We start from the raw sequence: 17,236 nt of genomic DNA on the forward strand, positions 1-17,236 counted from the left end.
GTAAAAAAGCTGACTAGCATAGCCTAGCATAGCGTCACAAGTAAATACTAGCATCTAAATATTCTTAAATCACAAGTCCAAGACACCAGATGAAAGATACACATCTTGTGAATCCAGCCATCATTTCTGATTTTTAAAATGTTTTACAGGGAAGACACAATATGTAAATCTATTAGCTAACACTGATAGCAAAGACACAACTTTTTTTTTCCACAATTTTTTTCCTGCATAGGTAGCTATCACAATTTCGACCAAATAAAGATATATATAGCCACTAACCAAGAAACAACTTCATCAGATGACAGTCTGATAACATATTTATTGTATAGCATATGTTTTTTAGAAAAATGTGCATATTTCAGGTATAAATCACAGTTCTACATTGCAGCTGCAATCTGAAATAGTGCCGAAGCAGCCAGAATAATTACAGAGACCAACGTCAAATCCGAAATACTCATCATAAAACATTTCTGAAAAATACACAGCGTACAGCAAATGAAAGACCAATATTTTGAGAATCCGGCTAATATTTCAGATTTTTTAAGTGTTTTACAGCGAAAACCAATTTAGCATTATATTAGCTTACCACAATAGCCGGACACAAGCCGTTTACCAGTAGCAAAGGTTAGCGATCGTAACAATCAGCAAAAGATATATAATTTTTGACTAACCTTGATATACTTCATCAGATGACAGTCCTGTACATCATATTACACAATGCATATAGGTTTTGTTCGAAAATGTGCATATTTAGCAGCACAAATCGTGGTTATCCAATGTGATTAGTAGCAACATTTCAGGCAATCTGGCCGGCGCATCTTGGAGAGGCCCTAATCTAATCGATAACTAATCGTAAACTTGACAAAAAAATACAGGTTGGACAGCAAATGAAAGACACATTAGTTCTTAATGCAACCTGTTGTTAGATTTTTAAAATTAACGTTACTCGACATTCAGCGTGCGTTACAGCGAGACCATGCCTAAATCAATGGCGGACTAATAATTTTACATCTTTCCACAGATATACGAATTAACATCATAAATAGCTCTTACTTTTGGATGATCTTCCATCAGAATCTTGGGCAAGTGGTCCTTTGTCCAGAACAATCATCTTTTGGTTGAAAGATGTCCTCTACTCCTGTAGAAATTAGCTGCTAACGCCGATGTACCGGAGAGGTGCACAACTCGTGATAACGCCTGACAAAGAAACTCCAGAAAATCGCAATAAACTGCTATAAACTGCTATAAGTCGGTTTAAATTAACTACCTTATGAAGTTTTTAAGACAAAAAAACAAATTAAATCAGAGCCGGAGATATAGAACTGCTAAACCGAAAGCTTTTGAAGACGCCATGCCGGTTTCCCTCCTGCGTCAGGCGCCTCGTCAAAAAGGTCGGATCCTCCCACCAGCAACCCTCCCACCGCACACAGTCTCACCGACTTCCCAACAGAAGGCTTCTCCATCACCAACTACCACACAGGAATAGGCCCGGTAATCAGTGCATTACCACAACTACTAACGATTAGCACCTAACAACGCTCACATTCCAAACACTCTCACACTTACTACGACACCGGGGAAGGCGATCGCGCTCGACTAGTCATGCCACACGCGTTACCTCGTTGGACAACTTTCGATAAACTGCACATCGACACCCGACGTTTTAACAACTTTAGGAGAGATCTACTTCTCTCTATCCAAGATATGCCTAAGAATCACTTGCTCATCTCAGTACGAGGACATAGAATTGAGGACCGAGCGTTTAAACTGGAACGAAGAATCGCTTCTCAAAGTGTACACACAAGCACCCTACACTATCTGGAGCAACGAAAAGTATTAACATGACACAGTTATCAACTGGCCGAATCAACCCAAGGCCAGAAAAACCCTAACATCTAGAATCAAGGAACTATACAAGTGGTTCTGCATTAGACCAGGGGTGTCCAACTCAAATACACGTGGGCCAAAATGTAAAGACCTGAACAAAGAGTCGCGGGCCAAACATTGCACAAATTAACCTGTTTAATATGGACGCAAACAAAGTGTTTGCTTTAACACATTGTAGAAATGGGGGAACAAAGCATCGTGCGTTATACCCCATGACAATAATAAGATAATTTAATAGTGGAGACATGCAAAATTCGAATTTCAAATGAAAAAAACCATATGGCATTCATTTATTAAATAAATAAAATTTAAATAAAAATCGTATGCCTCTTTTCTATTGCAGCCTTCTGATTTAAATACAATTTTTTTTTTTCTTTTCTGTTTCCACTGGCTAATAATTTTACAAATAAAATGATAATAAATCAATCAACCATTCACAGCCATGCCTGTTGAGCAAGAAAAAGTGCACAAAGGAAAAAACCTTAATTACTTGACACTGATTAATGCTTTTTCAGCGAACTCTCCCTATTAAGGAGGGCCGGGCTGATTTTGCGATCTCTGCTGGCCACTATATAACTAGCCTTTACAGCAGCCTCACTTGTGGATGTGGCCTTTTTTGACATATTCTGTTGTGAAACCAAACTTCTTTTCATCTCCTCTACTTTCTGGCTCCTTTGAGTCATGTCCAGGTCCTTGTATTTGTCATGGTGTTTCGTTTCATAGTGTCGTTGTACTCCTTACTTACAGCCACGTTGACTCCACAAACACGACAAACAGGTTTGTCTTTTACCATATGTAAACAGACATTCTGCCCTCCCACTTGTCCAGAAAGCTCCTGTTTTCTGCCTTTCTTTTCGCCATTTTTGGGAAGGGATAGCGCGCTGACAGTTGTAAGCGTCTATGTTTGCTATGACTAGAGAGGGCGTTTTCTGGGTCCTGTCCTGATTGGCGCGCGAAAACAACAGCAGAGCATTATGGGATTCGTAGTATTAGCGGTGAATGCGCTGTATAATACCGGCGGGCCAGCTCTAGTAGTAATTTGGTATTTGTCTCGCGGGCCAAATATAATTACCCGAGGGCCAAATTTGGCCCGCGGGCGCAGAGTTTGACACCCCATTAGACTATCGTGACAATGAGACCAAAGATAAGATGCACAAAGTAAATTTCATTCACAAGATTCCATCCTTTTATCACTTGTGTGATTAACAATAATTACATTTAAAAGTAAGCATTTAGATTTGAGCTTCTATCAAAAGGAGGTTCTATAAAATTATCATAAATCATAATAAAGCTAAAATGTACAATCAAGAAGTTATAACCAACGTGTGTGAGTATATAAAAAAATACATACACAAGGAATCTGTAGATTCAGAGGTGAACAACTCTCAATGCTATCCATTGTTTCCATACCTCTTTCCACCATCTGGTTGGATTGTCCGATGTTTTTCACTAATTGTCCCTGGGACATCAACCTAGTCAAGATATAAAAGCCTATTGTTTAACAATTCTGCAAAGACCTTGATCATCAGCTCTATGTTCCACATAATGTAAAACAGATTAAGGGTTTAGATGACCTTACCCTCAACTTAAAAGAAAAGAAACTTCAATCATTACTTATCGTCTGCATCTACAAGGGGGAAATGGGAGGTCATCCAGAGTTGGTAGCTCATTAGTTTCACCATTCTCTGGAGGAGCAGAAAACAACATAATAACAGTTGAAATCTTACCAGTCAGAGAGGCACAAATTGCCTTACAGCATGTTAATAACACAATTAAGCAAACTAAACAAAAAACACACACTGCACTGGGCAATTTGGGATCCCCAATTTACAAACAGGGATTCAAACCAAGTTGCAAGCGTCCAATGTGGTTTTGGAGAATTATTCTTAGCAACAGTGGCAATGTATTCGGCAAAATCTGTCACGATCATCTTGATGAGGAAGAGTGGACCAAGGCGCAGCGTGATAACAATACATACTTCTTTATTGACGAGAAGACGAAAACGAAACGAACACTATACAAACTAAACAAAACAACAAACAGACGACCGTGAAGCTATTCAAACAATAAGTGCAGACACTGGCAACTTACACATYGACAATTACCCACACCAGCCTAATGCCTATGGCTGCCTTAAATATGGCTCCCAATCAGAGACAACAATAAACAGCTGTCTCTGATTGAGAACCAAACCAGGCAACCATAGACTTTCCTAAACACCTACACTGAACCCAACCCCATACACTCTACAAAACCCCCTATACAATACAACCACCCAAGACGAGACAAATACACACAAATATCCCCCCTGTCACACCCTGACCTAACTAAAATAATACAGAAAACAAAGATAACTAAGGCCAGGGCGTGACAAAATCAGTCACATTTGAGAAGTGATCTGGGACAAAAGTACAACATTCATCACCAATGATTGCACAAGTGCCCCCTTGACCTGCCAAAATATAGTCAAGGGCCTAATAATGTTTGATGGCAGACCCCACCTGGTTATGATCTCTCTCACGAGTGCTTTCACCACATGTGACTGGCTCTGTCTCTATCTTAACTTAAAGAACACATTCTGGGCGTTCTTCCAGATGTTCCCCTGGGAAGATGTTCCCGCTGGGGGGGGGGGGGGGCCCTCCCCCTCCTCTCTTGAACAGACACAGGCAGGAACCAAGGATTGTTTATGACACCAAAGATAAGATGCACAAAGTCCATTTCATTCACTACATATACATGGCCTATTCTGGATGGGGGACTGAAGCACTGACTCAGAGCTAGAATATGACATTTATTAATTTAAACTTGTATTTAACCTGCACTCATTGAGATTTGAAATCTCTTTATCAAGAGTGTCCTGGCCAAGATAGGCAGCACCAAGTCATTACACAATTACAGACAGACAACATGAAAGACTACAGGTAATCTAGTTAAAACCATAGAAATCACAGGATTATAACAAAATCATAAAACAGCAAATTTAAAACATTGACAGGTCAAGTAATCAGCCTTAGAGTAGGGACATAAATGTTTAGTCTAAAATGCATGCATACATACATGTTCCACGTAAAGAGATCAAGGGTTGAGGAAATAGGGAATGTTTTTCCTAAACAAATGGTATTTAGGTAACAGAACTTTTCAGTTTGAGAAACAAGTAAGAAACTAAATCGCTGTAATTATGTTGCAGCTTTGGCACGTACAGCGCAATAAACACTTGCTGTGGTGTCTGTTTGCTGCAGCAGGGAGGAGAGAGAGACTCGCTGTCTTAATTATTTTATCAAACAGTGTGCTTAAAGCGTCAGACAAGTTCGATGCATGTAAACTCAGCAAAAAAAGAAACTTCCTCTAACTGTCAACTGCGTTTATTTTCAGCAAACTTAACATGTGTAAATATTTGTATGAACATAACAGGATTCGACAACTGAAACATAAACTGAACAAGTTCCGCAGACACGTGACTAACAGAAATTGAATAATGTGTCCCTGAACAAAGGGGGGGTCAAAATTAAAAATAACAGTCAGTATCTGGTGTGGCCACCAGCTGCATTAAGTACTGCAGTGCATCTCCTCATAAACTGCACCAGATTTGCCAGTTCTTGCTGTGAGATGTTACCCCACTCTTCCATCAAGGCACCTGCAAGTTCCCGGACATTTCTGGGGGGAATGGCCCTAGCCCTCACCCTCCGATCCAACAGGTTCCAGACGTGCTCAATGGGATTGAGATCCGGGCACTTTCTGGCCATGGCAGAACACTGACATTCCTGTCTTGCAGGGAATCACGCACAGAACGAGCAGTATGGCTGGTGGCATTGTCATGCTGGAGGGTCATGTCAGGATGAGCCTGCAGGAAGGGTACCACATGAGGGAGAAGGATGTCTTCCCTGTAACGCACAGCATTGAGATTGCTTGCAATGACAACAAGCTCAGTCTGATGATGCCCTGACACACCGCCCCAGACCATGACGGACCCTCCACCTCTAGACCATGACGGACCCTCCACCTCTAAATCGATCCCGCTCCAGAGTACAGGCCTCGGTGTAACGCTCATTCCTTCGATGATAAACGCAAATCCGACCACCACCCCTGGTGAGACAAAACCGCGACTCGTCAGTGAAGAGCACTTTTTGCCAGTCCTGTCTGGTCCAGCGACGGTGGGTTTGTGCCCATAGGCGACATTGTTGCCGGTGGTGGGGTTTGGACTTGATAGCAGTAAGACAACTGAACGGACACACAAACAATCAATGCTTTCTGGGTAATATCTATAAATCACTCAAAACCTGACAATTAAAAGTCCTAACAAAGTTAATTTTTTTAAACCCAGAGGTGTTCTAGAAAACAACATCAGCCAACCACGAAACAGTTACCTGGGGAGGGCAGTCCCCGGAACAGTTGATAAGGGAAAATGTTTTAATTATGTTTTTTGTGAAGACTTACAGAAAACGTTTGACCTCTGTCATTGCCAACAAAGGGTATATAACAAAGTATTGAGATAAACTTTTGTTATTGACCAAATACTTATTTTCCACCATAATTTGCAAATAAATTCATTAAAAATCCTACAATGTGATTTTCTGGATTTTTTTTTCTCATTTTGTCTGTCATTGTTGAAGTGTACCTATGATGAAAATTACAGGCCTCTCTCATCTTTTTAAGTGGGAAGAACTTGCACAATTGGTGGCTGACTAATACTTTTTGCCCCACTGTATGTGTAATAGTGCGGTATGAACAGTATGTCTGTATAATGATGACTGATGATACTTCTTATACCTGTACAATGTAAACAAGTGTGCCTGATTTGAAAATAGCCTGTGGTATTTCCATCCCGTCAGGTGCTGTATCGTGCTCAGATGATGAGCTGATGCCCTCAGACGATGAGTGTCCCCCAGCCGAGACCAGCCCCACCTCCGCTTCGAGATCAAAAGCGATGACGGCTTCAGTGTGGAGGCAGACAGCGTAGAGGGTGAGGTTTCAGGGAGGACAGGGCAAATTAATAGATTGCATGTGTCTGTTATCTATAGAATGTTAGTTTAGAAATAATTACATTACCCAGTACTCAATGCAATGATTTCTGCACAAATACCCACTATTTTACATATGACTAAACATAACATGATGAAATATACTCCTTCTCGTACTTGGCTAGAATGAACTTGTGTAATAAACCATCTAGCACAAAATGTAGGCTAATTTCCATATGTATTACATTTGTGTGTTATGCTGTGTTACTCACACCTTACTCTTCTCTCTCTCCATTCCTCTTCCCCCTCCTTTCCCTCCTCAGAGGCCTGGAGAGCAGTGATCGACTGTGTCCAGGAGGCGCGGGCGGGGGCCAGGCTTAGGCAGCTGTCCTTCTCTGGGATGACAGGTGCCGTATGCTGGGCCTGCTCCACGACACAGTGGTCTTCCTGGTGGAGCAGCTCCAGGGGGCCGCCGCTGCCATAGCCACGTCTTCCGCTTCTTTCAACAGATCAACCAAGGAGGACCTGCCTGTCAACCCCTCTGGATGCGCCCGCTCTGAGGTCTACCTCAGGTCAGTGTCCCGGTGTTCTGTCCACTACAGGGGCCCTGGAAGTTAAATATAGAAATTATAAGGGAAGTCATTATTTTGGAATGTAATTCGTAAATTGAGTCCGAGTTATCTAACAGATTCATCTTACATATTTTGAAAACATTTTAACCAATACTTCCTAGGTATCATGAGTCGTAGCTTAGAAGTTTAATAAAAAAAATGTGTTCTTTTGGAAGTTTCAGAGAAATTGTACATCACCACAAGTGTAATGGTGGGAACCGGTATTACTTTGTCCTTACCTTGCAGTTGGTCAACCCATACCACTGTCTAGAAAATGTCTGGAGAATCTAGGTTTTCCCCTCTGTAGGTGGTTTTCAACTTCAAAGTGGAAGCTAGTCTCTCTGTGTAGAGTATTGGTGAAATGTATGTTTTGAATGTAGACATCTGTCAGGTTTAGAGGAACAAATGCTGTGGTTGTTGTGTTTCTATGTGAGCGTCATCTCCACCTCCCACAGTCTGTGTAAATTAGAAATAAGACCTGTATGACGTCTATGCTGCTCCATTCATTAACATATGAAGAGTGTGTGGGTGATGTCCACATCCCAAATTCTATACCAATGCTCGGGGAAAAAACAATGATAAAGAAAGTCAAGCCTGCATACTGTAAATGTAACGTAAACCTTGTTCCTGTCTTCTCTTACAGGAAGACCACCTTCGACATGTTCAACTTCCTGGCTTCCCAACACCGCCAGCTGCCTGACATCAACCCCTACGATGAGGAAGAGGATGAAGTCCCACTCAAATCCACAAGGTCAGATTACAGAGTTATTGTATGCCGGCCATCGCAAAGGAAGCCAGCTAAATGCTAGAATCTTAAAAAAGGAAGCTTTGGCTTAAATACTGCAGGAGCTAGTCCATGAAAGATTTTGTCTAGCAGAACATTCTTAGAACGGTTGTACATGGCCGCAAGTGTTGTTCCTTTAAAAAACAACTTTCACATTACAAATGATCCATTTATAAGTTGGTAGACATAACATATCAATGTTCTCATTCAGACTTCGAGTCAAAGGAGCTGTACAACTACAGGTTTACATAATCGTTTTTTAGCTGTAACTAATTCACTATTGAAATGTTGTCCATTTCTGTATTTGTAACTCCCCTAAAGTCATCTTTGTGGTTGGACTAAACCATTCCGCCATTTCTGCAACTACCTCCTCCTAACAAGCAATGTTAAAAATATGTTCTAACCTCTTGTGTCTGAGTCGCTAGTGATCATTTCTCAGAGTTAAATGTGAAAGGTCAGAAGCAAGCAAGCTCAACTGCAACTGCGGGGCCCGGAAATGCAGACACTTCCTCAACTAGGGGCAGGAGGAGGACGTGGTACTGCACAGTCTCTGCAGGGGGGACAAGGCACTACGGGAGTGGCTGAGAGCAGAGGCAACAGGGGAAGACAGAGGTTAAAAGCTTTAAATTAAGTTTTTACTGGGTTGGGAGGTGGGGGAGGAGAAAATACAGGAAAGGATGAGGCACTACGAAGAGACTGGAGAGGAACCAAGGCCAGGAGATGTGAGCAAGAGGGAAGAGGAGCGCCACACAGGGACATGCATCCATAAGCTCACATTGACTTCTAACCAATATGCACTTGCCAGAGGTTGCACAAGTTCACCACAGGAGAGGGTGGAAGTAGCTACCGTTATAGTGTGTTTTTTTTCTTGAGAACAGGATACTGAACCCTGCAGACATCTGTTGTGGTTATGCTGGTTCTGTGTTGCATGGAGGTATTTTCCATGATGCCCTAATGTCAAGCCCTTTCTGTTGAAATAAGGGTGGACCAGAAAGCTAGACTTGGACATATTCTTTATATATTTTTTGTCGGGGAGCGGGGGAGTCGATCCCTTGGCCATATCTCCATCTTTACTTGATCCTGTAATCATAGTTTTATTTATTTGAAGTTATATTTCACAGTGCTCATCATGCGTCAGGTTGTACATATTTGCTTTCCGTTGACTGTTCAGAGAACCATGGTGCTAGATATGATGGGCAATAGGCTTGGAGGCTCCTAGGTCAGAGACCCTGCAAATAATAACTATTTTTCTATCCATTCTCCACTCCCCTCTCACACAGACCGGGGAAGGGCCTCCATTATGTTCAGTTAAACGTTAGATAACGGTTAGTGTCACCCTTATAGAGTTTGCTGTAGCTAAATCCTATCTTTAAGAACTTTCCTCTCACATTTTTGTATGTAGCAAACACTACCCAACCAAGAGTGAAGAGTTTAGCTGGAAACCTAATGCGTCTTTTTTTATTTAAAATTTATGTTATTACTATCATGGCAAATGGTGATTCCTTTTGCAATAATATTAGGCCTACGACTTTGCTGCATTACAGTTGCGCGTCTTTAGTGAACAACAAAATCCAGACTCCATATTTCTTCGACATTCAGTGGAGTTAACAAGAACTGACTTTCTCTCTGACATTCTCTGCAATCCAAGGGTGGAGGGTGGAACACTGTCCAAGTTACACCACTAAGAGATGCGTTATAAACTCTATATGTTCCCGACTGTGTGGACTGACAGCACCCCTGAGATCTCAAGCAGAGCATTAGGCCAGTACTGTACTGTGTTGCTCCGTAGGATGGCTTTAGAGAGAATCATGTCTTGGTGTAAAACCTAGATAGGGAGAGAATGCACTCAGCACCTTAACGTTTGCTGTCGTACAACTTTAGACAACGCTGTCAGTTCAGTCAGACATATTAGGAAATCAAATGTACACACTGTGGTTCACATCTTTACAGTGAGAGATTGCTTGAGCTCTATTATAGCTGTATTTATTAATGTTTCTGTTCAGATTTCCCATGTGTCAATCATCTAACACCCTTAGCAGAGTTTGCCATTTAACAGGATGCATCTGGATTTCAGGGATACGGCTATCCTTAACCTAGCTTCCCTTTCTGCTTAAAACCGGAAATGGGAACACCGCTCAGAGCAGAAAGTTTCTCTATACCCACTCCACTCCCCAAKCTCTTGCCAGGATTCTACCTCAGTTGTTCTGACAGATGTTAAAGAATACTAATGCAAAAAAGAGGATGATGATGATAATATAATAAGAGTAACTTGGTTTTAATGTCCTGCAGAGCTGGCCTGTGTGTTCAATGAAGCATGCAAAGCACTAGTTGGAAACCTGAAGTTACCATGACGATCTCTCCCAGAACTGGTTCAGAAAGCTGTATGTTCTATATGGTAGGGTTATTTTAAAGTATAACAAAGTGTAAAAGATATAAGAAAATGTGTGAACTTGTCTTTGTTACCTTGTACAAATAAACCCTGAGTTTGTAAATAATTGAATACATATTTCTAAACCTGTTWAATTTTTCTATGCACTTTTTTTATTTATAATGTTATTTGCTTAATAAAGATGTTAAGATGTTTGAACAAATCATACTTGGTCAATTGAAAAAATAAATAAATGCTGATATGACATTTATACAACAACATGCAATGTATAAATACAGCAAAATCGTTGGTTGGTGATAAAATCATGGTGATAATACATTTTGACATAAAATTATAATGATCAGGTAGCCATGATTGTGTGAGGGACAGGTTGGGAACTTAACTCTTCTTCTGAGCACCTGAGATTTACTATGCAATCTGACACACYTCAAATCAGTCATCTTGATCTTCTGATTTTGTGTGAGGATAATGTTCTATACACTGATCTTTACAGGACACCTACTGATTGTAACAGTCTGTTGAGGGCTGATAGCTGTCAACCGCTTCRGTTGAAAAACAGTTTTCCCTGCAGCCAATTCTGTCTAATCACAATAATTGGCAAAAAACAATCAGATTTTGACAGATACAAAAATTGTCAGATTAACACTGCCATTGAGAAAGTCTCAAAAAGAAGCATTCTTACTACCTGCTATTCAAAGTGCTCTGAACAAATTAAGGGAATCGTTCACAAACATTGGCACATTCTAAGATCCGATGACAGTATCAGTAATGTGTTTTCGGATCCCAATCAAAGGTGTTATTTATCTTATAACTTGTCCTTGTGGTAAAATGAAGCGTGAATTAAAAGTACGGATCTCGGAGCATCGTAGCACCATTAGGTGCAAAAACTCGACGTACCCAGTTGCGGCCCACTTTTTGGAAGTGAACCACTCGATTTCGTACCTACGTTATATCGGCATTGAACACTTCACCCTCTCTAGGAGAGGGGGGGGGGGGGCTCGACAATTTATTGTTAAAACGAGAGGCTGCCTAGACTTTGATTTGAAGCCATTATTGTGATTTTGCTATTCATTGTATATGTTTGTAGGCCGATGTAGCAAAATTGTATCTATGATCGCATGCTATCCATTCATGTTTTTGTATGTTCTATATACAGAGGGGCAAAAAAGTATTTAGTCAGCCACCAATTGTGCAAGTTCTCCCACTTAAAAAGATGAGAGAGGCCTGTAATTTTCATCATAGGTACACTTCAACTATGACAGACAAAATGAGAAAAAAATATCCAGAAAATCACATTGTAGGATTTTTTATGAAGTTATTTGCAAATTATGGTGGAAAATAAGTATTTGGTCAATAACAAAAGTTTATCTCAATACTTTGTTTTATACCCTTTGTTGGCAATGACAGAGGTCAAACGTTTCTTGTAAGTCTTCACAGGTTTTCCACACTGTTGCTGGTATTTTGGCCCATTCCTCCATGCAGATCTCCTCTAGAGCAGTGATGTTTTGGGCTGTTTCTGGGCAACACGGACTTTCACCCCTCCAAAAATGTTCTATGGGGTTGAGATCTGGAGACTGGCTAGGCCACTCCAGGACCTTGAAATGCTTCTTACGAAGCCACTCCTTCGTTGCCCGGGCGGTGTGTTTGGGATCATTGTCATGCTGAAAGACCCAGCCACGTTTCATCTTCAATGCCCTTGCTGATGGAAGGAGGTTTTCACTCAAATCTCACGATACATGGCCCCATTCATTCTGTCCTTACACGGATCAGTCGTCCTGGTCCCTTTGCAGAAAAACAGCCCAAAGCATGATGTTTCCACCTCCATGCTTCACAGTAGGTATGGTGTTCTTTGGATGCAACTCGCATTCTTTATCCTCCAAACACGACGAGTTGAGTTTTTACCAAAAAGTTATATTTGGTTTCATATGACATTCTCCCAATCTTCTTCTGGACCATCCAATGCTCTCTAGCAAACTTCAGACGGGCCTGGACATGTACTGGCTTAAGCTGGGGGCCACGTCTGGCACTGCAGGATTTGAGTCCCTGGCGCGGCGTAGTGTGTTACTGATGGTAGGCTTTGTTACTTTGGTCCCAGCTCTCTGCAGGTCATTCACTAGGTCCCCCCGTGTGGTTCTGGGATTTTTGCTCACCGTTCTTGTGATCATTTTGACCCCACAGGGTGAGATCTTGCGTGGAGCCCCAATCGAGGGAGATTATCAGTGGTCTTGTATGTCTTCCATTTTCTAATAATTGCTCCCACAGTTGATTTCTTCAAACAAGCTGCTTACCTATTGCAGATTCAGTCTTCCCAGCCTGTGTGCAGGTCTAAAATTTTGTTTCTGGTGTCCTTTGACAGCTCTTTGGTCTTGGCCATAGTGGGTTTGGAGTGTGACTGTTTGAGGTTGTGGACAGGTGTCTTTTATACTGATAACAAGTTCAAACAGGTGCCATTAATACAGGTAACGAGTGGAGGACAGAGGACCCTCTTAAAGAAGAAGTTACAGGTCTGTGAGAGCCAGAAATCTTGCTTGTTTGTAGGTGACCAAATACTTATTTTCCACCATAATTTGCAAATAAATTCATAAAAAATCCTACAATGTGATTTTCTGGATTTTTTCCCCCTCATTTTTTCTGTCATAGTTGAAGTGTACCTATGATGAAAATTACAGGCCTCTCTCATCTTTTTAAGTGGGAGAACTTGCACAATTGGTGGCTGACTAAATACTTTTTTGCCCCACTGTATATCTGAAAAGGAGCCAATGATATCAAGCCACACCCGGTCATGGCGTCAAGCCACACCTTTGACGCTATATAAACTAATCACCCCACCGTGTTTGTCATTATACCCTGATGAAGACAGCTTGTCTGTCGAAACGTTGGTTATTAGGTTATGACATTATTGCATCTGAGCTACTAGAGTGTGCAGCTCTTCGTTTTCAGGACACCGGGGTTAACATCTCTGCTTTAAGTAATAAGTGCCATGTTATCACAGTTAAATATCTTATTTGAACCCTAATGCAAAAGAACAGTGTTGCCAATCACTGCCTTGGGACTTTGGGGTCCCCAAGGAAAGCATGCCTCCTACTGGCCCTCTTGTTATATCTCAGTGCCTTGGCAGGTGGTGGAGACTCGTGGTTGTATCTGGATGGAGCCATCTTTTCCGGGCCCAACACAAAACACACCCGGACTAGACAACCTTAAGCAAGGCGAGCTTGGTGAGCACCGCCACTGCGTCGTTCCGGTCCATCTCTCTCAGCAGCCTGGCCAATTGTCCTACAGTCCAGTCTGGGTGCTTGGTGGTGARCCCCTCCAGCACGGCCCTCAGGGGGCTCTTGCTGTCCCTCAGGGAGTAGGTGTAGGTAATCCAGGTGGCGGGGAAGGAGCAGCGAGATGCTAGGTGCCTGGTGTTCTTCACCCCAGGGATCTCCGGGTCTAGCAGGATCACAAGCTCCTCTAGAACGTCCAGGTTGTCCAGAACCGTCTGCAGCGGCGCCGACTGGATGTCAGGACCTGGTGAGACGAGGGGAAATATCACTAAGGGTGAGTTACGCGTCTGTAATGCTGACTTGTGTCAATCCAGAGCCAAATGCGTAAATCATGAATTAATGGGCCGTTCCACGAAATGAGTCCCTTTTGCGTAGTGTAACTTGGTGGAGAAAAACCTGATTTCACATCATTTTAACATTATGTCATGAGCACACAGTCACCTTAATAAAAAACATGATTTGCCATCTCAAGACGTTAAATAAAATAATTACTATATTAAGTGGCTAATAAAGTAACCGGGTTGACGATTTCATCTTAAATCAGCTATGAATCCCCTTTGACAGAGGGAATGGAAGCTTATGTGTAACAGGGAGGGGCAATTGAATGCAATCTTCACAATGTAAATTGTTGGGTAACAGGGTTGACTTGTTATGCTCAACCCACTCAGTTTTCAACCTCAAAACACCAGAAAATTTACAAAAAGAGTAGAACCAGCTCACCTGATTTTACACTATGATTTGACTATTAGATGTTCAATGTTTCTTATGAAACAATTATTTTAAAAGGAATAGTTTAAAGTCTTTTGAGTCTTTTCATATGAAAGACCTGATTTATTTAATTATCCATGTGGTCTATATTAAAGGGCACTTCATTTAATATAGCAGGCATTTCAAATAAAATATTGGTGCAGTTTCTACTTAAAATATTAAAGAAACACAAAAGGGACTCATTTCATGGAACCACCCAAATGTCATGGGAGATTTGTGCTGAAATTTGAGTGARGTGTTAAAACCTCAAGAGCCTTCTAGCAACTTATGGAAGAGTAGTGATGTAGAGGTACTAGTAATACCAKTGAATAACAGACTGGTAGTAGCTCTATTAGTAATAGCACTTGATAACTCACTCAAAATGTCCTCTAGGCTCCTTGTCTCTGACTGTAGGAGAGCAAACTCTTCATTGACAGCTGCTGTTCTCCTACTGCTCCGTGACTGTTGGTTGGTATACAGGATATTGTCTGATGGGAGGCAGTTAAGGTTGACCTTAAAGCATGGCTTATTATCCTTATCTGTGTCAAACCACACCCATTCAAAAACAGGACAGGAGAAAAGAGTAAGGTAAGTGGAAGAGTTAAAGCGGTTTTAAGCAAACATGTCAAAACAGTTGGTCTGTGTTACACACTGACAGTTCGACATTTTTTAATTCTGCCTAATGCTCATCATTCTGCTCACCTCTGAAGCAAAAGGCTCTTGAGCTTCTCCTTCTCTTCTTAATATAGATGAATAAGAGAAATGCAAGTACAGAGAGAACCAAGATGACTGTAAGCACTATCCCTGAAAGAACACAGAGGAGCGTGACAATGAGCAGTTAGACATGTTCAGCAGTATCCTAACAAAGCAGTTTAGTCATATTTTTGAATGGTGAAGGACTGGTATTATCAAACTCAGTACCTTCTAATATTACTTCTAAAATGGCTCATATTTGGGGGTTGGGTTGTAACTTACATGCAGTCTGATGGTTGACATGGTTAGTTGCAAAATCACCATGGAATGTCGTACCAATGTGTTTGGCTGTGGGATTTGATGTTGACATTTGGACCCTTAACGTTGTTGACCGTTGCACCTGTTGAGTCTAAAATTGATGTGAAGTCAACATATTAACTATGTCATTCCAAATGTAATAAGTTTGTTTTGTTTTCTCTTTTCCCTATTGGGAAGTCCTTGACAAAAATTGAAAACATTTGTGAATAAATGGCCTCCCTGGGTCACTGTTGATGTAGTTTGAGTCTACAGAAGAATAACTGCCATGATAAGTTTGAGAGTGGACTTCAAAGTCTACCACACAAATGRTCTTAATAACTAACTAGAATCATCAGCTTCATCATCATAGATTAAACTCACCGTAGTACCCAGGGCTTCRTTCCAACAGCCTGTCTGGTCCCTASATATAGGGTTTACAGTTAAACATGTTACTCAACCATCCACAACCAGATGAAAAACAAATGGGCATCCTTTTTTTTTCTTGTCAAAATTTGAAGTTATCCCAGACTGAATTTGCGCTCACCTCSATCRGCAGCATTGAGTGTCTGTCGTTGTYTTGCATTCGGYCAGCTTTTGATCATCTGGGGAGCAGCTAGAACAGGGATTGCAGGTCACGAAACTCCCATTATTGAAGGTCTGGCCGGCACAACGTCGATACGGTCCTTCCGACTTCCCCCCATCATCATGCCTGCCACAGTTTGGACTAAATTCGTACCCTGGTAAAAAAAAATGTATATTTGTTTGTAGACTACAAGTGTGCGCTGTGCACAGACAAACGTAGCAACATCAAATAAAGATGATATTTGCAGCATTTCGAGCTCACCTGGTCGGATCGGATGCTGTTGATGACATGGCACACATTTGTTTCTCAACTCATCCCAAAATGTATCCAAGTCATGAGAGCAATTATCAGAATAGTGACCCATTTTGTTAAGAGAAGACTCTGGCTCCCGAGTGGCGCAGCGGGTTAAGGCACTGCGTCTCAGTGCTGGAGGCGTCCCCACAGACACCCTGGTTCACAACCGGCCGTGATTGTGCGCAATCGGTTTGTTTGTTTCAGTATTTGTAGACTGTCTGGACGAAATATCATATCAGCGCGGAGACGCCAAAATCTGTAGGAGGTGTTTCGCTCGATCGGCTGTTTTCTATGGTGGTATAGTTTCAGCGCGGAGACGCCAAAATCTGTCTTGAATAAACCCAATTCGAATATGCCCGCCTTCGGAACAAAGATTCACAATGTTAGGGCGGAAACTTGAGCATATATACTGAACTCTGGTTTCAGCCTCATGCAAATTGGAAATGATGCTGGATCGTAAATTGATACGTCAAAATTATATAATTATTCCTGTCTAAATAAAATAATTTAAAATACTTCACCGGAGAGCATGAGCRTCTTTTTTGTTGCTGTGGATTGTTTCAATTCAGAAATGTGTTWAGGAAGCCCCGATTTGGGTAGCCACTGTGTGGCAGTAGGTCTAACTGGTTGAGTTGCAGCTGTCAGTGAAAAGCGTCTAAAACATGTGTGAATGTAAAATGTTGCATCAAAAAGAAGGGGAGGSGTGTGTGGCGAAGATATGGTCCCG

The 17,236-nt window shown here is 41.6% G+C and overlaps 2 protein-coding genes across 3 annotated transcripts; one reads left to right on the forward strand and one right to left on the reverse strand.

The window, feature by feature from the left end:
* The first annotated feature begins 6,718 nt into the window (after nt 1–6,718).
* Nucleotides 6,719–8,292, forward strand: LOC112080927 (histone-lysine N-methyltransferase 2B-like). Its single transcript, XM_024146872.2, has 3 exons — nt 6,719–6,847; nt 7,169–7,417; nt 8,100–8,292. Exons 2-3 carry the CDS (start codon nt 7,260–7,262, stop codon nt 8,263–8,265), a joined length of 324 nt encoding a protein of 107 aa, XP_024002640.1. The 5' UTR covers nt 6,719–6,847; nt 7,169–7,259; the 3' UTR covers nt 8,266–8,292.
* Nucleotides 8,293–12,078: 3,786 nt separating this feature from the next.
* On the reverse strand, nt 12,079–17,180 carry LOC112080930 (IGF-like family receptor 1). Of its 2 annotated transcripts, XM_070442761.1 has the most exons (8): nt 17,031–17,180; nt 16,477–16,869; nt 16,177–16,369; nt 16,014–16,053; nt 15,618–15,744; nt 15,345–15,446; nt 15,020–15,181; nt 12,079–14,139 (listed from the first exon to the last, which is right to left on the reverse strand). In XM_070442761.1, exons 2-8 carry the CDS (start codon nt 16,577–16,579, stop codon nt 13,817–13,819), a joined length of 1,050 nt encoding a protein of 349 aa, XP_070298862.1. In that variant the 5' UTR covers nt 16,580–16,869; nt 17,031–17,180; the 3' UTR covers nt 12,079–13,816. The 2 variants fall into 2 exon arrangements, with proteins under 2 accessions (XP_070298862.1, XP_024002641.1); XM_024146873.2 differs by having other exon boundaries at nt 15,020–15,130; nt 16,477–17,180.
* Between the last annotated feature and the right edge of the window lie 56 nt (nt 17,181–17,236).

The sequence above is a fragment of the Salvelinus sp. IW2-2015 genome, unplaced genomic scaffold (genome assembly GCF_002910315.2).
Source record: "Salvelinus sp. IW2-2015 unplaced genomic scaffold, ASM291031v2 Un_scaffold16593, whole genome shotgun sequence".
Classification (NCBI taxonomy): domain Eukaryota; kingdom Metazoa; phylum Chordata; class Actinopteri; order Salmoniformes; family Salmonidae; genus Salvelinus; species Salvelinus sp. IW2-2015.